At 44.8% G+C, this 23,241-nt stretch overlaps 1 protein-coding gene across 2 annotated transcripts in view; it reads right to left on the bottom strand.

Moving 5' to 3' along the window:
- Positions 1-1,516: 1,516 nt before the first annotated feature.
- The window catches only part of WDFY2 (WD repeat and FYVE domain containing 2), a 183,005-nt gene continuing 161,280 nt past the window's right edge, over positions 1,517-23,241 (bottom strand). For both annotated transcript variants that reach the window (XM_019447633.2, XM_019447634.2), the window contains 5 exons: positions 16,845-16,950; positions 12,891-12,992; positions 11,934-12,064; positions 9,375-9,483; positions 1,517-8,318 (listed from right to left, as the gene is read on the bottom strand). In XM_019447633.2, the coding sequence (XP_019303178.1) occupies positions 8,289-8,318; positions 9,375-9,483; positions 11,934-12,064; positions 12,891-12,992; positions 16,845-16,950 (478 nt within the window). In that variant the 3' untranslated portion in view covers positions 1,517-8,288. The remainder of the gene's footprint in view (positions 8,319-9,374; positions 9,484-11,933; positions 12,065-12,890; positions 12,993-16,844; positions 16,951-23,241) is intronic.

Below are 23,241 nucleotides of genomic sequence, written 5' to 3'. Positions count from 1 at the left end.
ATCCTGAAGAGCTGGCTCAGAGATCTAAGGAAGCCAGACCAGAGTCAACTCAGGGGCAGGGAAGGCAGGCACCAAGGGCCGGTGGGCGGACTCCACTTCTACTTCCCCTTGGCGACGAGGAACTTAGGAAGACTGGGAACTTGAATTTTAAAATAAATATGACCGGGGCCAGGAACAAGCCAACCTTCATCTTCAGCAGCAGGTTTTTCCCCCGCTGTGCAAATTTCTCCTTGACTTGAAAATTTGGTTTTCTTAAAAATGCTGTGTTTAAGATCACCCCGCATTGTTGGTTTGAGGGAAGCAGGGTGGGAAGAGGGAGACGTGCTAATGGGCTGTGCACCTCCGTACCCCAGGAGAGGGGTCCACCCTGCCTCCATCGTGTGCATCCCCTTTGTGGCCCTAGGCTCAAAGCATGATTATGGGATAGCACATATTTACATGAACAAATTACATGAGGCCAGTTTACATTTGCTTAAGATTAGGAGTGGCTTCAGTAATGCACGTGGCAGAGAGCCCGGGTGGTTTAGTTGGTTAAGCGTCCGACTTTGGATCAGGTCACGATCTTATGGTTTGTGGGTTCAAGCCCCACATCGGGCTCTGTGCTGACAGCTCGGAGCCTGGAGCTTGCTTTGGACTCTGTGCCCCCTCTCTGCCCCTCCCCTGCTTGCATGCTCTCTCTCTCTCAAAAATAAACATTAAAAAAATATTACCTGGCATTCTAGTGCTAGTTTGAAAAACTTCTATGTTACCCCATTTTACCTCCTAATGACTGCAAAGTTGTAACAACATCAATAAACACATATAGAAATATCTACGTACGTTCTTGGTGTTCAAGGCAAAATAACCCTCACTCATCATTCATAGAGGAGGAAAACCCAAGTGGACGGTTCCTCAGAGGTGCTCAGATCCAGGCTATCAGCCAAGGCACCCCAGGAAGGGGTTTTCTGGGTGCGCCTGCCCGGAAGGTCAGCGAGTATCGGCTCCATTTGCATCCGTCCTTTTCCGAAGAAAACGGGGTGGGCGGAGTGGATGGTACTTCTGGAGTGCAGGGTGTGGGTGGGTTGTCACAAAGGGGCCAGGAGGGAGAGGGGCCACCAGTCACAGGGCCTTGGTGTGAAGGGCAGTCCAGCGACCCCACCCAATGTTCAGTGCCACGCAAGCCATTGTTTTCTTCCCACCTCTCTTCCGATCCATAAAATTGGCTTCCTGAGTTTTTAGCCCTGAAGTCCTTTCTCAGTTGGAAAGTTTCAATACAGTTAAAGCAGACTTACGTGAAAGATAAAGAAAAGAAAAAGGACTATGCGGCCACAGCCCATTTGCTGTGCAGGGCCTGGGGTAAACGGTGGCTCACCTTGGTTTCCAGACTGTGGCTCTCCCCAGGTCTAGACAGCCAGGTGCAGGAGTGGCCCAGAGACTTCCCTTCCCTCCCACGGTTAGCACCAAAGCGGGGCTGTTGGGACGCATGTGGCCGCGCGTTTCAGCTTGACGACAACAATGAGGGACCACAGATGCGGGAAGGTTTCCACAGAGATTTATTTTAAACCGTGGAGGCAACTTTGCATTGAGAGTCTCTTACACTGGTAATGGCTACAGGCATGTTTCAGTCAGAGGGAACACAGTGGGAAAGTGAGCAGAGTTGAAAAACATTCACAACATCCAGCAGCATTTGAACAGAGAACGGGATACAGACATTTTGACATGGTAAGAAATTCTTGCTCCGTCTCACCGGATCAGTCAGGAAGTCAAGGTCGAGCCTGTCCGGTCTGGTTGGTGGACTCTACCGGCAGACAGCATGGCCATGCCGGAGGGTTCTGGTGGAACCACACGCGAGAGATCGGTTCCAGCCTCGGGCTCATTACCTTCTCAGCCTGACCCCCTGGGGAATCTCATTTCAGAAAGAAAGAAAAAGACACCCGAAAAGTGACGTGCCTGCTGCGGCCAGGTGCGGAGGTGGCCGCAGACTGACGGCGTGCACGATGGCAGAGTCCATTTCCCTGGTTATGAAGAGTGGGAGGCAGGCACGAACGTGGAGCTAGCACCTTCCCTGTTGTCCAGTTAGTAACAGTTTTTGTCCTTTTCATATAAAGATTTTCTTTTGCAAAGTGACAGTACGTGAAAAAAAGTCATTAAAAAAGCAAGGCAAATGGCGTCAAACACAAATATATCAAGAGTACCATGGTTACCAGTGACACAAGTGTTTGGTCTATACTTCATACGGGTGGATGCTACTGACCTAAGGCTGCCATCCACCTGGATGGGAAAAAGAAAAGTGGAGACAAATGAAATACTTTTTTCAAACCATTTTCCCTTTTTGTAGTATAGTTCGCCCTCTTCTGATTCCCAGAGAACCGAGGGAGAAAGGTATCAAGGTCAGATTCTAAATCTAATGTCAAAACTAACTTGCGGTTCCCTGACACCGTCTCTCCCAAGAAAGTCAGATACGCTTCTTAAGTCACAAAGGTGGACAGTTTGAGGTATCTATTTTTAATGAGATGGTACCATGATCAAGTTCCACCTTCTTTATCTTCTTCAGACCTCTAGATGGAAACACGCAGCAAGCAGTTTATGTGATGTGACAGAAGACAAAGACATTCCTATGTCAGCCACTAGTCACACAGTAAACAACATAAATGGAATCACAGGATCGCAGGACTGGAAGGGGTCTTAAGGACGATCATCAAATTCGATCCCTACTCCAGGCTTCAGCCTCCCTCCCGCTTTGCCGACAAGGGGCTGTCTACTGGCTGTGCAAACATTTCCTGGCACGGGGAACACAGGGAGGAATCCCACTCCAGTACTGGGCAGATCTAATTTCTGAAGACTGCTTTTGGATGTTAGGCCTAAATAGGTTTCTCAGTGGAAGGGATAATGTTCACGGGCAAAATTACAAACTAAAAACCCCAAGGGTTGGTATGTATGTAATTCTTGGTTGTAAACTTGAGCAGAAGTTGAAAAATGAACACGGGTGCCCTGAATGAAGTTACGGACACACGATACCTGGCTAGCGCAAGACAAAGGCGAACGGATGCAATGGCAAGAACTAGAAAGTGCCGAGCCCCACGGCAGAATGTCGGGGTGCCCTGGCTGGGCAGGGCCGGGTCTCTGAGGTGGGGGCTGCCCGAGCCCTTTTCACAGTCTCGGAATTGAGGAAAATGTTCCCTTCCACGTGGCTAGTGCCACCAGGAGGAGGATTTATCACATTTGCCACACTGTACTGAGATGACCCATTACTTGCGAGAACGATTTAAGGCCGACAGGGAAATTGAGGGCAGCTGCCTGCTTGCGCACCGACAGGCTTGGCCACAGTTGTCTAGCACAGTCTCCTCCTGCCCCAGGCAAGCTCTTTCCTTTCTCAAAGGGGAGCAGCCGAGACTGGCCCACCTGCACGATAAGGGAACTAGCAGGCAAGTTCTCCCAGGCTGAGTCCATGCATGCAGCCGTCTCCAGCTCCACCTCACGGCCTCCGGGACGGGGCTGTGCCTCCAGAAACTTCAAAAATTAATTACCAAGGGCCATTTTAACATAACAATCCCAGGTATTTCTAAAGGAAAAACAAACAAACTTTGATACTAGCCTCAGCTGCAGGAAAACTTGACTCTCAAACTCTGAGCGAACCCCTCCTGGCGAACTGTGTGCGGCCTCCCTCCCTGCACGGGCCCGCCCGTAATGACAAGAGCTCGGGCCCCAGGACTGCCGCTTGAGCGCGCGATTATTCTCCGGCGACTCCAAACCACTTGTGGCCTCTGCGTGCCAGGCTGATGCCAGATCGTAGGCATTTGTTTCTGTCTCTGCAGCCTACAGGTCACTTCCCGACTCCACTAACCCCACCTCCACCTTTAACCGGCTCAGAAACCCTTTCTGCTGGGGGAGGGGCACCCTGCGCAGAACTCCCCGGGGGGACCTCAAGCATGCTCCTTTCACTGAATGAACTACATGGGACTGAAATGACCCATCTGCTCCCCGTGTGGCCTCTGCCCAGGCCAGGAAGTGGACCCCAGCACCCCAGGGCCTAGTTCAAAGCCCTCGTATGTGGTGGACACTCAACAGATGGCTCAAGTGGGCTACGATCTCTAGGAGCACCTAGAGAACTCTGTGCTTCCCAGTCAACTTGCTAGATACCCACTTTCAGTTAAAATTTACTATTATTTTATTTATTTTTATTTAAAAAAATTTTTTAATGTTTATTTTTGAGAGAGACACAGAGCACAAGCAGTGAAGGGGCACAGAGAGAGACACAGAATCCGAAGCAGGCTCCAGGCTCTGAGCTGTCAGCACAGAGCCTGACTTGCGGCTCGAACCCATGAGCCGTGAGATCATGACCTGAGCCGAGGTCGGATGCATAACCGACTGAGCCACGCAGGCGCCCCAAAATTTACCATTATTTTAAAGGAGAGAAAAAGAAGACTGTTTGGGCAAAGTGCTTTTACTTTAAAATATGTATCTTAGTGAAGTAGATCGCTTACATACAATTAAACAATGAAAAGGCCAAAGCAAAGGAATCTCATTTAATGAATATTTGTGGCCAGTAACTTTGGTACACAGTTTAGAGCTCTCCCTTTACTTAAAAGTCAAAATCCAGGCTTTAAAAATTGCTTTTAAGCAAAAATAAATTATGCTTTTTAAAAATGAATCTGGGGCACCTGGGTGGCTCAGTCGGTTGGGCTCAGGTCATGATGTCGTGGTTCATGAGTTCGAGGCCCATGTCCGGCTGTGTGCTGACTGACAGCTTAGAGCCTGGAGCCTGCTTTGGATTCTGTGTGTCTGTCTCTCTGTCCCTCTCCCACTTGCACTCTGTCTCTTTCTCTCAAAGATAAATAAACATTAAAAAAAAAGAATGAATCCCAAACCATGAAAAGGTGATCACGTTCCCTAAGACTGACTGACTCAAGGCTAGCCTTCAGACAAAAGGGAAGATGAATTTTCAACACCCTTGGATTTCTACTTGGATTTGGCTGCTGGGGTGGTCCATGGAGAAGAGCGCCAGAATGAGTTTATTCTGATCAAGACCAGCAACAGTTGCCTCATTGAGCAGTACCCACCCACTCGTAAACAAGGCTGGAGCCAAAAGAAGTGTCAGGTTCCCCTATGAGAGCATCAAAACTGGTTCCCAAGAGCTGCTTGGAAGTCACTCCTCCTGGTCATGCCATTACTAGTTAAGGTCCAAATGCAACTGTTCCTCAAAAACTCTTCTTTTAGGTTCTCTTGTTTACACCTCAGCTGTATCCAACTGCCTGGTGTGACTACATGTTTTCTGCTTGGAACATTCTAGATCTCTGAAGATCCCTTCCAGTTTTGTGATTTTATGATTCCTTGAATAATTCAAACAACCAAATGAGAAACAGGTCGTTGACTGACCGCATATAAAAAGACATGCAATTCCAAGTGCTTAATTTAAAACGACTTTTGCTACTGTGGACACAAACCCAGGCAGCTAGAGGTTCCAGTAACATCTCTTTGGAGAAACTGAGAGCAGGTGATTGGTTTTATCCTACCAAACGAAGAATAAGTCTGTGCATGACATGTGTGCAGTTTTGCCAGTTTCAGGTAAGGCATCACTTGCCGGAACTGGTCAAGTAACAGAGCAAAAACATATGTAAAGTGCAATTCCAATAGGGCAAAACAAGAACTATGACAGTTAACCTGGACAGGAGCAGAGCCAAGTGCTGGTGCCAGCCTTCACTCCTAATGGGTGAAGCCTCCAGCCACAAAATGCTTGGAAGACACGCACCACCCGCGTCTCTCTCTCCATGAGTTACAAAAATGGCGGAGGCACTCAATGTAAAACTCAAAGAATTCACAGTATCACAAACACGCACAGCTGGTTTGCTAAGCACTTCTCACCAAATTCAAGCACCCACACAGACGAGGAAAAAGGAAAAGGCGGAGCAGCGGATGCCATGATACATCTGTGGTTTCCGATCGCGACTCTCATCGGTGGGGTGTCGAGTGGTTTCGACCTCCGAGTGGCTCTGAGGGCTGGGGTCCCGCCGTGCTGGGAGGGAGGTGGCTGCAGTGAAGTGCAGGGTCACGGACCAGGGCGACCGCGGCGTACACTCGTGACCCCATAGGGGCAGGCAGCTTCCCCGGTGGGGTGTGAGCTCGTCTAGACCTAGCTCACATCCACGTCAGGCGTGAGGGGCACTGGTCTACCGCTTCCCTAACGCTTCTCCCTCTCCGTATACAGGCCACGCTCCAAAACCCAGGAAGGGAAAACAGATTAATTTCTATTACTCATTTCCAACACATGGTTCTCTATCACGTGCAACTTAGTAAGCAGCTCCAAGTTCTAGTAGTAGACTATAATATAGATATTTGAATATTTGAATTCCCTTTTTAAAGCTCTCTCACAATCATGCAGAAAAGACTCGGATTAGTTATAACAGGCAACTGATGGTAAGCAAGGGTCATGTGGAAGGGGACAGTGATGTGACCGGTGGTAACCGCTTCCGTGGGCGTGCGCACGCGCACACGCAATCTTAGCGTTTGGGCACGTGAGCTCATCCGGTCTGAGGTCTCGGGTGATGGCCGCCGTTACTCTGGCTGCACGGGGCGTGCGCACTGGTCCTGCGTCCCAGCGCTGCAGCAGCGGACCCTCTCTAGGAAGCCCCCTCCCCGCGTCCTACACGGGCCAGTGTCAGGGGTCTTCAGAGAATGGGAGTACGGCAGCCACGTAAGGCTGGTAGTACTTTTCCTGGTTGGAAAGAAAAGCCCGAAGAGAAAGAAAAATCGGGAGCACTTCAAATACTACCACCAAAAAACTGTCAAATCAGGAATGCACAAGCTAATATGGATAGTGAAGGGCAAGTCATTGGCCTGTTTATCAGCGAGGCTTGATTTAACCTGGCGATCTCGAGACTTAGTGATCCCCGGCCGCCCCTGCCAGGGGAGGGTGACGAGGCGGTACATGTAAAGCGCGCACAATGGGGCAGGCTCATCGTGCATGCCTGCTGCTAACGCAGTCTGGCTTTACAGGTGAAAATAAGATTCCTAAAAGGGACTTCAATGGCTTGAGGTGAGTCACTACACGTAAGAGTATTTCACTTCATCACGTCTGTCTGGATTCCCTTCAACTGAGAGCTCTTCAGGTTCATTTTCTAAGCTCCCCACCCACTTTTTAAAAAATTTTTAACATTCCCAATCGGAACACAGTATGAGCTGTACGACTGGGTACCTTTTACGTCTCAGATCACACAGGTTTAGTACGAAAGTGTGCACAGTGTTCTGAAATACATTAAGATCAAAATCTTTAAATATCTAGTTTTTAAAGGGGAAGAGAATACAGATGGTGAGTAGAGCAGGATACGATCTCGCAGTAACGAACACATTCAAATTCAGAGGTGCAGCGCGGAGAAACACATCTTACAGATGCTCCCCCCCCCCCCCCCAAGGTCATGGGTTTTTGTTTCGTTGTGTTGTGTTTGTTTCGAATATTGTGAGCGAGGAAGAGCTATGTGAATAAAGCCAAAACAGAAAGGGCTCAGACAGCTCCAACTGAATTAGAAATGACCCAGGCACTGCGAGTTGAAGCTCTGAGTTACAATCACCCACCTCTGTGGGGACAGTGGTTGGGAGCAGCTTTCTCACAGCCTTTTTGTAACGTAGGAAAGACGGAGACACGGAGGCAGAAGCACAAGGTCACGTCTACTCAGAACATGAGCGAGTGAGACGTGTGAAAGGGATAACTCTTCACGTGATTCAAGAAGTCGGCTGGAAAACCCACATGAATGGTTTCCCAGCTCTCTCTGTTGAAGAGGATTTCTGTGAAAGCGGAAACGCTGAGAAGAAAGAGCGTAAATATAAACACACTGGCAAAGAGCCGATGAAGCGGAGAGTAGGTAACAGAAGAAAAAGACGCTGACCACAGAATATGTGCCGGAAGTGAAGAAAACATGGAAACGACTTTATAATGACCAAAAATACCCTGAACAGATGCCTCCGTCATTTCTCCAACACGCAAAGCAACAACCAAAACGAAGTGTTGAAAATGTAAAAATTAAACACCCCACACAGAGTTTTCAGTATGCTCAAAACAATGTAGCACAGCCAGACTGTATAAACCATTTGCTAAAAAAATATCTTCTTTTATATCGTATGAACGCGTTGAAAGCCTCCCTCGCCAGCGTTCACTCACGAGCTCACCCCTGTACGCGTTGCTACCCCCCGTCAGCTCAGCCCCGCTCTGCAGTTTCTCTCGAACTCTCACACGTCCGCTTGCAGCTCCAGTAATGATGTGGATTAGAACAACCGTTTCTTGAGTAAGTACGATCTTTGTGATGCCTGTAGTGTCATCAAGACACGACTGGGGTCATATCCCACAACTGTGAAAAGGAAAAGAGAACATCTGATGAATTAAAAATTCAATTGTGCGAAGGATAAACAGTCCCCATCGAATGCAAGTGAACGTTTTGACAAGCAACTAGGAACTATGCTAATGTACTTTCTAAATCTATTAAATAGTATTTTGCCATGAAAATGTTTCACGTAAACTTTAAAACCGTGGCTGTGGGGAATTTCAATCCAGCCAGTGGAGAATAAGGCAGATCAGATTCACTTAATGGTCAAGGGAACAGACGTGTGTTAGGCACCCAATGGGCACCAGGGGTGTGCTGTGTCCTTTCTGTATCTTCCCTCATTCAGTCTTCTCAAGGTCCTCTAAGATGTCTCATTTTCAAAAATGAAGGAACCAAGGCTCCCAGACTTGACTTCTAACTTGCTCCAAGTCACAGAGGCCTGGTGGCTTCAAAGGGGGTTATTGTAGCCACCGCATCCTGTGGCCGCCTCCAAGAAGGGCCCAGAGTGGGCCGGTGCGCCGGGCGAGCCTGTGCCTGTTTGTCAGGGGTGGCGCAGCTGTGGCCCCTCCTGTCCTGGGCCTCTGCTGTAGTACCAAAGCCATGCGGTCCAGCACAGTCCTCAGAGAGGCCCTGGAGGAATGCTTCTGGATTAATTGATCTCACGGGGGAAAGATCTCGTTTATTTCTTGTTGGCTTACCTGAGTCCTTCCTTTCCTTCAATGCTCGGCTCAAACCCCACCACCTTCCTGAAGCCATCTCCAGCAGCCCCATCCCCCTCCACTGAATTCTTCAGGTAATTCTTGCCTGTATCACTCTTTTGGCTGCTGAACACATGACCTATTAGTAACCGTCAAAAAGACAGAGTACGTCCCCAGTAGGCTACCCGCTGCCTGCAGCCAAGAGCCACGTCTGATTTTGGTATGTGAAGCCCGTGTCCTGGCATGGGGCCTGGCACATAATGGGTTCTCAAAAACACTCACCGCTGAGAGTAACCTTGTGAGCAGACCTCACACAGTCTTGGGGCTCCGGTATATTTACACAGGGCCAAAGATGGAAAGCTTCTAAAATGAGATGGCATCCTACCTTAATAACCTTGTCAGTTCCAGAAGTCAGTAACCATCCTCTGGTTGCATCGAAATGCACATGCACAATGTTATGTTTACTGTCATGGAAGGTAGCCGTAGGTGCACGTCTGGAAGGAGCAAAGTAAGTTTCCGAGAGTGAAAAGTAGTGACACATGAATGAAAGAGACCTAAGGTCTCATTAAGCTCTAATTTGCAGCTAAATGGCTAAGACTGCTTCACATTATTTATTATTATTATTTTTTAATGTTTATTTATTTTTGAGAGAGAGCGCCAGATTATAAGCAGGGGGAGGGGCAGAGAGAGAGGGAGACACAGAATCCAAAGCAGGCTCTAGGCTCTGAGCTGTCAGCACAGAGCCCAATGCAAGGCTCAAACTCATGGACCACGAGATCATGACCTGAGCTGAAGTTGGACGCTCAACCAAATAAGCCACATAGGTGCCCCTATTTTTTAATTTTTTTTAAAATTTTATTTTTAAGTAAAGTCCGTACCCAACACGGGGCCCCAACTCACAACCCCTAGGTCAAGAGTTGCATGCTCTACCGACTGAGCCAGCCAGGTGCCCCAAGACTTACTCACTTTAAAATTACTCTTTATATCTACTGTTAGTCCCTGGGAACCTGTTAATGATTTTTTTTCTTAAGGTGCAACGATTCTTCTCTTCTCCAGAATGGGAAAGAGATGATGACATTTCCCAAAGTCTTACGGATTACTTGTTGCTCTGATAGAGCCTTTGAAAATCTCTATTGATGCTTTTGACAAATCTTAAAACAAACGCCTCAATGCTTTTGCTAAGTCTCAGAAGAACTTGCTGGTACCTGTGCCTATTAAAAACAAAAAGCACACCTGTTACAAAGCCTAAGATACTATTACCATTCTACCTGAAGGGCTGCCTAATCTATTTCCTTGTGTTCCTGGTGTTAACTTGCAGGCTTCTTAGTTTTTCTATGGTGTTCTAACTCTTTAACCAGTAAAACAACCTATCAACAAACATCATTATTTGTTTTGTATTTTTTCATCTGTGCTTTTTTTTTTTTTTTTTTTTTTTTGGTAAGAAGGCTTGTCAACTGCCTAGGTTGTCTAGAGGCAAAGCAGAAGAGGCAGGACAAACGGTGACATGGGGAAGAGGGGGAAGGAGGGACATAGGGAAGGAGACGGCTGTCCTCTCCTCGTGTTTCAAGGGGGCCCACTCTGCAGTGGGCTCTCTGAAGACGGCTGTTACCTGTAGCTAAGTCTGCAGCACAGATCTTGAGTATTCTAAAACGGTCACTTTCAAATATTTGGAATTCAAGATTTAGGTTCAATGTGCTGTTGCCTAGGCTATCTGGGTCTGTGTCTTTATCTATAAAATGAAGAATTAATTTAGAATATCTCTAAAGTTTCTTGCAGCTCTCTAATGAAAAGAATTCTCTTATGAATTCCATCACATATGATGAGTGGAAAATAATCAATGAATATAAATGCTTATTGATGCAAGGGCATCTTAATTTATATTTGATATGGATAAATAAGAAGGAAAAAACACATAAATTAGGGTTATCTGTAAGAGAATGCTTTGGTTTATTAATTGCCAAGAATTTCCTTTAAGTGCTGACTTCCTCCGGTGCATTTTAAATGTGTTTCTATCTACGTGCCGCTTACAAGACACCTATCTTATACTTAAAACGATTCCACTGTAGACAAGGTACGGGAGTAGGTGGGGGAGAATCGGGCAGGTAAGTTCCTCAGGAGAGCGTGCCGTCATCCATTATATAAGGGGAACGTGTTGCAAAGCATTCTGTTTACTCCTGGGGCACTTTGGAAGTAGCGGCATTCAAGGCGTAACACAGATGTGCCCCTCCACGTACACACCCCAACGCTGACGTGCAGTAACCTAAGGTCCTAGGTTATTGGGCAAGACCAACAAGCAAGACTGAGTAGCTGCACGGCCGGCAGTCCTGGCCTCTTCGGTAAAGTGGCTTAGCGATTTTGGAGAAGACGCCAACTTCTCGAGCCTGTGGGCTGATTCAGCTCCTGTAAAGATACCAGCTTGGGCTAGAAAGTGAAGCTTGGGCTCCTACACTCCTGAGCAACCCTTAAGGAAATAAACAGACAGAAGGGTTTGCTGGAAGAACATCTGTTTGCAGTGCACATGTCCTTGGGGGTGGAGAAAAGCACAGAAGACATGAATTCTTCACGTGTACTCCCTTTTCCTGTCTCGTAAGAGAACACGTATCTCTTGGAAGGAAGGAGGGCTTTACCCACTTGCCATGGTCTATATTCTATAAATTTTTTTAAGTTTACTTATTTATTTAGAGAGGAGGAGGGGGTACGCATGAGAGAGAGGGGGAGAGAGAGAATCCCAAGCAGTGAGGCTCAATCCAATGAACCGTTAGGTCATGACCTGAGCCAAAACAAGGACACTTAACCACTGAGCCACCCAGGCGCCCCGCCACGGTCTCCATTCTGAACCAGCAGGAACGAGGACACCATTGGTCACGGCTGAGGTGCCGAGGGCAGCTTCCCAGATCACATTCTCTCCTTCACCCTGACAGCCCTGCGCATTGCTGGAACTCACTCTTCATCGGTGATGGCCTCGTGGCAGCTGTCACAGACCCTCACTTCAAACTCGAAGCCCATCAGGGGGATGGAGGAGCGCTTGGAGCTGCACTTGCCGCAGACGGCCTTCCCACACTTGCGGCAGTGGTGCTGGTGGGAGAGAGAGCGCACGCTTGCTGTGGCTCCCACGCCTCTGCCTTACCAGGCTCAGGCGTGGTCAACAGCATTCGGGGGAGGATGTTAAACAAGAGCGCCCCAGGAAACTGAAGGAACACACCAGGCGTGTTCTCTTCGGGGCTCTTTATTCAAATGGAAAGCTGCTGGGAAGACATCTGCTCGTGCCACCGCACCCACCCCTTCCCCCACCCCTACCACAGCCCCCTTTCGCCCATTCTCGGTCCTTCCCAGCCATCATTAGTAGGAGCTCCACAGATTATGCTGCTGGATGAAGGAGAACACGAGTGAAGCCCAATTCATGCTCAGGCCATGCTCAGGCTGGGTGACTAACACTGATTTCCTTGGGGAGGACCAAATCCAACCTCGAATCAGACTGAAAATGCTCTATTATTATGAGTAGATCTAAATGACGAAAACTAAAATGGCAGGAGAGAAAGTGAAATTATTAAGAAGAAATAAATACCACTTACATAATTTCATGGTTTGGTACCACTACGAGCTAAGCATGACCCCTCTAATTTTAAGATGTATTTCGGTAGACGCCACTAGAATTCTAAAATCAACATCCCTTAACTACTTGGAACAAGGCACTACAGAAACTGAACCCAGAAGGAATGAGCTGCAGTCGATAAGGGAATAAATTAATGTGCAGTCACAAAGTGGCTGCAGGGTTATAACTGACCCCCCCACCCCCCGCACCGTCCCCGCCAACTTCTGCCCAGGGTGCTGGTTCTTCTAAGATCACAGGTGAAGTTATTTCCGCTCTATTACATTCTGATGAGGGATCTGTATCACCCACCTGTCTTAGGCCAATTTTCTTACTGTCCCACATTTGCTTGAAGTTCCAGAAGAAAGGCTGATCACATTTTTGGCAGGAGTCGCTGTCCAACCATTCAGGGGTCTTGTGAAATAAAGCACGCAACAGGACACAGTGAGGAGCAGTGAGGACAACGAACGATTAACACCGATGAAAGTTACAGAATCAAGATGTGTTTACAAGAAACAGAGGTATGATTGCTCAGTCATCGAAAAAATATTCACTGAATGCCTATTGTGCGTCGAGCCCTGGGGGACGTAGTGGTGAATTAAAAGAATCTCTGTCATCATGGAGCTTATAACTTATCAGGGAAGACTACACAAGAAAATATTATGAATGTCAATTACTTAAATAAGTGGAAGTGCAAAGGCCTGAGAAGGCGACGCGGGGTACCATGAGAGCGGAACAGCACGGGCTGGGGCTCAGGCGCATTCAGGGATGGCTGGGGCCACACCACACAGAGTTCTGAGAGCCACGGTGACTTTATCACATATTCTCAGATCGTATATCTGCTCTGGCTGTATATAATTATGTGTAACCGCACATGACACATACACACAGCTACCTGTGTGGGAAGGATACAATGTGGCCTCAGTGGGTACTCAGGGAAGCCGCATGTCCACCGTCCGCTCACGGCAGGGCCCAGCAAGGGTGCAGGCTTTGCTCTTTGCCTCATGGACCACATACTATTGCGCCTCTGTTCGCTATTTCCCAACCCAGTCACGAGTACTCGAAACTGTATCAGATGCGTTTAAAAGACGTATTAAGCTTAAAGTTATTCCTTAGCAAATCTTTACGGATTATGCAAATGGTGACTCTACATCCGTTTCTAGAGTTCCATGTTCAACTCTGTACATTTCATCATTTGGCAGAGAGACTGATCTCTTTCCACCTATCACTGAACCCAAGGAACCTGGACAAATATATCCAACTCCAGGGTTTCTCAAAAGTGAATTCCAGGAAACTCCAATGTGACTCGAGGCCACTTACTATATAAAAGAAGCCTGAGATCAAACAAGTTTCAGAAATGTGGCAAACAACAGCCCGCCCCCTCTCTCTACGAGATTCAACGGACAGCAGCATAGCCAAGGCTCGGAAAGGCTTTTGTCTGTTGATGTAATCCTTTTCCAAAGAAGACCTGTTACGGAACAGATTTGGGGGGTTAGCCTATTCTCCCATCTCCAAGCAGAAATGAACCTAAAGCTATACACATGCTCTCAAAAAAGAAAAGTAAAAAGATGACATTTTAGGAGTTCCAATTCTTGGTTTATTTATTTTAGCAAAACCAAAGAGTTATTAGGAAGTAAGCCTTGATTTGCTTTGTAATTTGCATGCTCTAATCAGTTTAAAGACAGATTTGACAAAGTAATACAAAGTTTTCAGGCAGAAACATTTTATCCCTGAAAGACTTATCTATGTTGTGATTTTTCAAAACACTTATGATGCAGGAAAATTCACAAAAGAGTCACATACACACACTACTGCATCTTTTGTAAGGAAGCATAGAGGTTTAGGACATGTATCAAATGCGTCACAGTGGGTGTCTATGAGGGGGAAATGGGAGTGAGGATCAGGAAAAGGGAACAAAATCAGCATGTGTGGTATGATTCCATTTTTTATCCACCCCCCGCCCCCCGCAATGCTTGTACATGTGTATTTGCAGAGCAAACTATAAGGAAGGACTTTTGCCAACATGTTACGGGTGATATTTCTGGGATGGGTGACATGTTTTCTATTTGTTAATGAGTACTCTGTGATTTTTCTACAAAGAACATGCATTGTATATACGTCTAAAAAATGATAACGATTCTTGACAAAACAGGTTTCACGAACAAGAGAAACACAGGTTTAGCCTATGAGATGTCAACTCGATGCGTGCTCAGCCACTCGGTCTCCCTCTGCTCCCCAATGCCAATCACCTCTGACTGCTTCTACTGCTCACAAGCATAGGGTGGCTTCTCTTGTTCACCTGGTCTTTACTTGTGGTGTTTCCTGTTCTGGTCGGAGCACATCCGGGCCCCATCAATCTTTCATTTCAGCGCCATGTCCTTGCACAAACTCTCTGCTGAGAAAGCCAACAATGGTAACGCCCCTTCCTAAATACCCGGCACTAATGTTCTATCTTGCAGCAACTACGATCGAATCCTTCATACCATTTAATAACAGAAAAGACCCACATGTCTTTTCTTCCAGAAAGTCAGCCAGCACAGGGACTGCTTCCTTACAAGTCTCCAGCCTCCTGAGTTAAGCACCCTGCATAGCATTTGCCAGGACCCAGAAGCTCCACAGATACATCTCAGGTCTTTACATTTCTAAAAGATGACCCTTGCAAAAACTGGCTGGAACTATCACTCAAAGAAGAAGATTCAACAGTCAGCAAGTACCAAGTGCCCCTATATCCGCATGTCAAAGGGTGTAACTTAAGCAAGATGACTCAAAGGACAGCCCATCAACCACCTGGTTTCATCTCTGGAAACCACATCATTATCCTCTTTGGGGCCTCTGTCCATCAAGGGTGGAGGCTGCATGCACTGAGGGAAAAGAGCCCGGTGGCTCCCCCTCTCCTGGTGTGGTCAGTTAGGCCTGGGAAGAAGTCAGGACAGACTAGGTGTGACCGTCCCTCACCCAAAGCAGGCTACAGCACAGAATCCACAGTCACATGGACGGCCTGGCTGGCGTGGTCACCGCACACTGCACCGATTTCCCTGCTGTTACACTGAAGGGGCCAAGCGGTGCTTTCAAAAGCCATATTCTACAATTCCCCACTTCCAAAGCGTAATGATCATTTTAATTAGTTACTAATAGAACTCCCATGGATTTATGGTTTGGGCAAGTCAGGCTTTAATCTTCTTAAGCATTTAATTACTGGCATTTGAAAGGCATTACATTGTGGATAATAGCAACTACTCTCTTGAAATGAGATTGGGGTGAGGGCGTGGAAAGAAGTTGGGAAATTGCTTTTGTCTTTTTAAAGTGTTGCTTTTCTAAGTCTTGCACCCTGCAAAGAAATAAATTAGAAGAATATACACTGTCAGAGGGAAAGTTCACCCCGTGTAATTCTAGGGAAATGAGAAAATGGTTAACTTCAAAGTCCTTGTCAAAGGGGATATTCAGTAAACAGATCAGTTGTTAAGATGCTCAAAGATGAAAAAAGAAAACTCATAAAGAAAGAATCCTATGATAAAACTTAAATGTATGCTTAAAAATGACAAAGTATATATTTATATCTGGAGAATGGTTAAAAGCACAAAAATAGTTATTTCTGATATTTCTACTAATATTAAACTAAAAAGACTCTGACTTCATCAAGTACCATTTCTCACACGTTAGCCACCGTTCTCTAACATAAAGCACATGAGTTTTCTATGCTCCTAGGGCACTTTAGGGAGTAATCGCCTGAAAATAGATGGTTCCCTTTTCCCACCTGAACTTTGGTTATGAATGGAGCAACAGATTCAAAGTCTGAACAGCTTAGTCTCGGTCGAAATTCTTATGAAATCTCTCTTGCATGAATGTTACATGCCAATTTGTGAGGGGTACAAAAAATGGAATTTCCTTTTGTACGGAAAAAATTTTTTTAATGTTTGTTTGGTTTTGAGAGACAGAACCTAAGTGGGGAAGGGGCAGAGAGAGAGGGAGACACAGAGTCCGAAGCAGGCTCCAGGCTCTGAGCTGTCAGCACAGAGCCCGACACAGGGCGTGAACCCACAAACCGTGAGATCACGACCTGAGCCGAAGTCGGACACTCAACCGACTGAGCCACCTAGACACCCCCGAAAATTTTTTATTCTCTGACATGTCTTATTTCACAGTTTAATCATAAAATAGAGCAGAAATGAGCAGAAGGGGAGGCTGAGGCATTCCTCGGCAGACCCAGAACCGCACAGTCCAGCCCAGCGGCCATGGAGTGGTCCCGTGACCTGCTGTGACACGTACCTCCTGCCTCTCCACGTCCATGTTCCAGACCACAATCCCACCATCACCACCGCAAGAGATGAGCTGCCGTGTGTGCTGCGCATAGGAAAGGGCCTGGACTTTGTCACTGCAAAAGAAAGCAAAAGTCAGTGACAGTTCTGGAGAGCAAATGAAAGCCCTAAAGGCAGGAAGCCCAGCAAAGTCAATCAATGCGCATGCTCACCCTTGAGCCCCAAGCACAAGTCTTAGAAATCAGATGGAATCAAAATGTTTAAGATGCTGAGGCCCAGGAAGACAGAGTTTTTGTCAGTTACCAACACTTAAGGGAAAAAAAGCTGATTGTTGAACTCAGTGTAAGATAGTACTATCCCTTTCCTTAATTGATTTATTATATATAAAATCTGTGGCACATGTTTGTGCTGTATTTGTTCTAAAGTCATGATTTTACCTTTAAAAAAAAATTTTACTTTAGAGAGTGCGTGAGGCAGGGAGAAGGACAGAGGGAGAGAGGGAGGGAGGGAGGGAGAGAGAGAGAGAGAGAGAGAGAGAGAGAGAGAGAGAATCTTCAGTAGGCTCCACGCTCAGTGTGGAGCTGGACACAGGGCTCAATCCCACCACCCTGGGATCACAACCTGAGCTGACATCAAGAGTTGGATGTTCAACCGACTGAGCTACCCAGGTGCCCCTGATTTTACCTTTTATAAGAAAAGCATCCTTTTTTTAATGTTGATTTTTGAAGGAGAGAGACATAGAGTGCAAGTGTGGGAGGGGCAGAGAGAGAGGGAGACACAGAATCTGAAGCAGGCCCCAGGCTCCCAGCAGAGAGCCCAGTGTAGGGCGTGAACTCGTGAACTGTGAGATCATGACCCAAGCCGGAGTTGGATGCATAACCGACTAAGTCACCCAGGCACCCCCCCAAAAGTATCCTTTAAGAGCACTGGAGGTCATTCATCGGAATGCCCACTGCATTCCTGCCAGATCCAGGTAAACCATGTTGCCTGAGGTGTGAGGCACATCATGGTGGCTTAAGCCAAAGGGTGCCATTTCTTGGCTTCCAGAGTGAAACCAAAGCAGCAATAGACTTGAGTTTTGCTGACTCTCTATTTTCTCTAGTTTTCATTTCCTCTCTACTCATTTTGTGTTTTATTTTTCTTTCTAGTTCATACATGGCTGATGAATTATTCCTTCTTGGGGAAAGCCAAGACCAGTTCCGTGGTCTGACAATTTGAGCATCACTAACAAAAAGTTATATACATTATTCTCCATTGGGTGAGGGAATAGGAAACTGGCTTCTTGGTTGTTTCTGATTATGTTTCTATTTTGAGCTCAAATCAATTAAGGATTCTGTGCCCACTGGGAAGGAGAACAACTCCTTGAAATCTGGACTGGGTTTTTTTTTGTGTGCTTTCGTGTTTCCTTTTGCCCTGCAGCTGAAGTTGTGGAACAGATGCTGTTAAAGCCCCGTGTGTCTGCGTCTACACTTCAGTAAGGCCTGTCCCTCTCGTATATGGAGTATTATTGTATTTCCAGAGGGTGTCAATAACTTAGATTACAGTATTATTTCTTTTTTCTTGTTTTAATTTCTCTTCTTTTTAGATTATAGTACTTCTTAAATTATAAGAACTTGTTCTATTCGGCTTATAAAGAGAAACAAATGTTTATAGAAATTCATTCTTCCTAAATTTAACAGAAAAAAAGGAAATTGAGCCTCTAAAACTTGAAGTTTACTAGACTTAGAAATTATTTTACACAAAATACTAACTCAATAACATTTTAAGAACCTAAGTTCAGAGAATTGAGGCTAATTCTTTGGCATATGAGACTAGTATGGTTACATTTTAAAACACAGCTAGTCCTTTTCTTATTTATCAGTGTTAAGTATAACACAAGTGTACAACTTATTTTAATGGGGTTGATTTCTTATAAGTGTATATAGGATAAGTGGTCAAACAAGCGAATATGATGCCTATATAATGCTTAAGACTATTAAAAATATAAATTCGTGTTGAACTCAACTGAATTAATTGTTTTGATAAAGTTTCTCTATAACTAGCAATTATGTGTTATGGCACATCAACTTACAGATAATCCCTAAGATCTTTAGGTAACTTAAAATGGATTACTATTAGGTTGAACTAATTGATAAACAATCACTAGATACCCACTTAGATAATTTCCAAGTAAGTCAGAATACTGAAACTTTGATTACAAAGCATAGTATTAAGCTTATATATACTTCCTTTTTATTTTGTACATCCTAGACAGGCTGCAACTTAGGTGAGTCACCAATGAACACGTCCACGTGTGCCACCGTAAGGAGACATAAAAGTGGCATATGTTGCAAGAGAAATTTCTGTGGTGTGCGCTCCTGAGCTTTGCTGGTCTGCTCGGATGCTTGTATGTGACAGCTTTCAATTACCCACATCCTCCCTCCTCCCAATTTTCTCTAGGAGATATACACTAGTTACTTTGGTTAATTATTATAATTAAAATGGATGGTTTATGGATGGACTATGCCAGGGGCAGTAATGGAAACAAGATATGACGATGTGTGGGCTTTGGTTTTTCAAAGAGAAAACAGAACAGTTTCGTCTTAAAGCAATGGTTCTCGAACTTTTTTGTCTCAGGACCCCTTTGCACTCTTAAAACTTATTTGAGGACACCAAAGAGCTTTGGTTTAAATAAGTGATAACTATCAATATTTATTGTATTTGAAGTCAGAATTGAGAATTAAAAAAAATATCGATTCATTTGGAATTAGCAACGAATCCATTCCATCTTAATATAAATCACATATATTTGATGAAAATTAACGGTACTTCCCAAAGTGACAAATTTTGATGACAAAAATGGCACTGTTGAACATTTCTGCCATTCTTTCTAAATAGTATGTGGCTTCACAGGAGCGAGCCAGATAACCATCTCTTTCTGCATTTATTCTGATGCCACTCGTCATGCAGCCTCTGGAAAACTCCATTGTACATTTTTGAGAGAATATGGATGAATAAGGCAGTTCTAAAGTAAAGTATAAATTTGTTCCAGAATATGAGAAAGAAAAATGAAGGATAAAACTTGGAACGTGAATTTTATTTGCTTTGGTTTATAATACTCGAGTCTGAAAAAAGAGCAATAAAATGCATTAAAATCTTGGCGTAGTTCCCTCAGTTTTGATGGCCTGCTTCCTTGCCTTACTGATTAATGCCTTTGACTACAATGCAAAAGGATATTTTTTACCTTCTATAGAATCTGCCTAGCTAGCAAAGATTTTGTGTGTCACCACAATTATTTTCAGAGCTTTATGTTGACTTGGTTAAAGTCCCAGAAACATCTCTGACAACTCTTTTGATTTTGCCTTCCCAGACTGTACCCTGTCTTTTGAAAAAATAAAATAAAAAATTTGGGATACTTTTTATACCTACAGCTATCTTTGAGATTTCCTGGAGGGATCCTTGAGAATTGTAAAGATGTGTTCCTTTGCCTCATAAAAAGAGAGATGCTATAAATAACTGTATTCGTTTGGTGTGTTGCTATTTTAAGAGTTTCATGGGACGAGTTGTCAGATCACAAGAGATGCTCAGTCTTCCCTAGGTCAAGTCAGTATAGATAAGATGTTATTAATATGTAAGTATTTCTAAAGTTGCATATTTTATGGGAGGACCCTGGAGATTAATCAGAGCTCTCATTGTCTATAATATGTTTTCCCCTCTGGGGAAATAATGATCAAAACTCTTGGGAAACACTTATGTAGGCTATCTCAATAGAGAATTTTATTCTCCTCCCTTATGATATTATCTGTCACAGTAAAAAAAAAAAAAAAACAAAAACAAAAAACCTAACCATTAAAGTCTCTATAATCTATAGATAACTTTTGTTTCACTCTGATGCTTGCCTGAGGGCTCTGTTATAAGCTACAGGCCAGAAAGGAGAATCTCGAGAGTTTCACAGAAAAGGACGACATGTACCAGGTATTTTAAAATATTGCTATTTCAAAGAACAGACTCTCGGGCAAAGGTTACAGAGCTGACACAACTTAGACAATTTGTAAGCTGTGCTAGTGGACCAAGTCTGGATTTCCTTGGATTTCTGGACTCTTTTTAGTCTGGCTGCAGATGGCTTCATGAATGCAGACTACTAAAGCAAGAACCAGCAGAACAAGAATTAATTACACAGGACTGAATGAACTGAAGAGGGACATTTTGCTGTGGTTATATGTCTGGAATATTGTTAAATGTCCTTTGGATCTATGAGGCTGCCTTTTCTCTTACTTTTTACCCTACGTCTAACCTACAGTCTTGTAAACTCTGCTTTTATAAGCTAAAGAAACATTTAAACATGACATCCAGTTTTCAATGATTCTCCCGGAATTAAAAAAGTAATACTGAACCCCCTTAAATTTAATGGCAATATATTTATTTTGTAGGTTCAGTTAGCCTCCATCCAAAGGACATGACTTGGCAACCAGGTCCTTACCTGGAGTGTCATATTACAGAATGATGCTCATCGAATCAGATATGACTAGCCACTTGAACTTATGGCGCCAATGCCTACAAAGTCTTCCCAGGAAAACTGGCCTAGTACTGGGTTTGCAGGGTCCTGGCCTTACAGATAGTAAGGAAACTACCAGGCCAGGGACCTGGCAAACGTTGGCAACCTCGAGGAATTCAACCAAAGCTGTAAATACCACAGGTGAAATATGGTGCAGAATCTTTTGGGCTAGCTTTCCTAATCTTGGTACAGCCAATAACAGAGGCTTTGAAAAGCCCAATCCAAGATTCCTTATAAAAACTTGCAGGCAGAAGTTAATTCTGCAGGCTTGATAGTTATTGTTTAATACTCTTTGGCTCTATTATTTGCAAAGCAAACCAAGAAGACCTATATGGCTAATTAACACTCTCACCGTACAATGTAAATAATTAGGCCAAACCTTATGAGACCAACCTTTTGTGATCAAGAATAATCTTTGAGATTATTATGATTACAGGAGGGGTGGGGGAAGAACTATCAGGCAGACTGTGAAGGAATGAGATGGGCAAAAAGAAATTACTGGTATCTTCAAATGGAGTATCAGGTAATACCTAGCATACCTTTTGGGGTTGTCTGATTCTGTAGGGGTCGGCATCTTTCAGTACCATTAACTTTGCTATTTTATAACTCTGTAAGTTACACGAACCTGGTATTATTGCAAATGAACCTTTCCAGTGATGATATAACTAATCCCCCTGCCCGCCCCCTCCCACAGAAGAAGCCAACTGTGAATCCACCTACCAATTCATTTCAGTTCTCCATTGTCTACGCATACGTCTGTTCTTTGGGTTTTCCTTTGAACTGGTGTAACATCTTACTAGTCCCTTTAGTAATTAATGACTAATATAAAATTTTCACCGGGTATTTGTTAACAAAAGAGTCAACTGTTTTCTATCTCTCTTGGCTGCTACTGCACACGTTTTAAAGTATGGAGCGCCACCATTCTGACATTCAAGGGCAAGAAGGAAAATCTATCTACTTGAACAGACTCGTAACCCGGTGATTTGAACAACTTTTCATTTGTTAAGGCATCTTGATACACATCAGTGATCTTGTAAAACCAAAATAAGCTACAGAAGGAACTGCTTTGCCACTCATAGCTGGCAGCAACATTCAGCAACCAATACATAATTTATGGGACTCCAATACTGTTAATATGCCAACACAGATGAGTGGAACACAGTGATGAATGCTGGATTCCAAGCTTTGTAATAAAGCTGCTCGGGGACTTCTTGATTTAAGGATTCACACTCTAACCACCTTGCAGTTAAAAACGAGGTAAGGGAACATCCCCAGGTTCACAGATTGAGGGTTATAAAGAACAAAAGATACCTTCTTCTTACATTCATGTTTCATCTGACATCAGTGTAGCATTTATACTGGAAAGCATTTCAAAACTGGTTATCATTCCACGGGTGAGAGCTCCAAGTACTGCATTGCAAATGCTCTTACCGGTGCACAAAAGCCTCACTTTTCACGACTACCAGGATCTGCCAGCTACAAAGACGACACTTACTGGCAATGGCCTCATTTCCCTTCTCACCAGCCCTAGAGGGAACACAGGCCTTAGTAGGCCTAGCTACATAATTTGGGAGGGGGGGGGGAGCGTCATGCACAATGAAAATGCAGGGCCCCTTGCTAAAAATGTACTAACAATGACAAGATGGTGACAGCAGGACATTAACCCAAGCATGGGGCCCATCCAAGCAGGGGGCCCATCCAAGCATGGGGCCCTGTGTGACTGCACAGGTAGCATGCCCCTGAGGCCGGTGCTGTGTCTGATGCTTGTTAAGGAAAAAGGGTAGAGAAGCCTTTATTCTTTTTACTGAAACAGATTTTCAGACATAAGGTAACATCTGCTCAAATGTCAACTTAGGTCCTCTTCTACATCCTA

Source organism: Panthera pardus, unplaced genomic scaffold (assembly GCF_024362965.1).
Source record: "Panthera pardus isolate Hobbes unplaced genomic scaffold, ASM2436296v1 HiC_scaffold_1, whole genome shotgun sequence".
Taxonomy (NCBI): Eukaryota; Metazoa; Chordata; class Mammalia; order Carnivora; family Felidae; genus Panthera; species Panthera pardus.
Note: the sequence above shows the minus strand (reverse complement) of the source record. Positions and strands in the feature narration are given on the sequence as shown.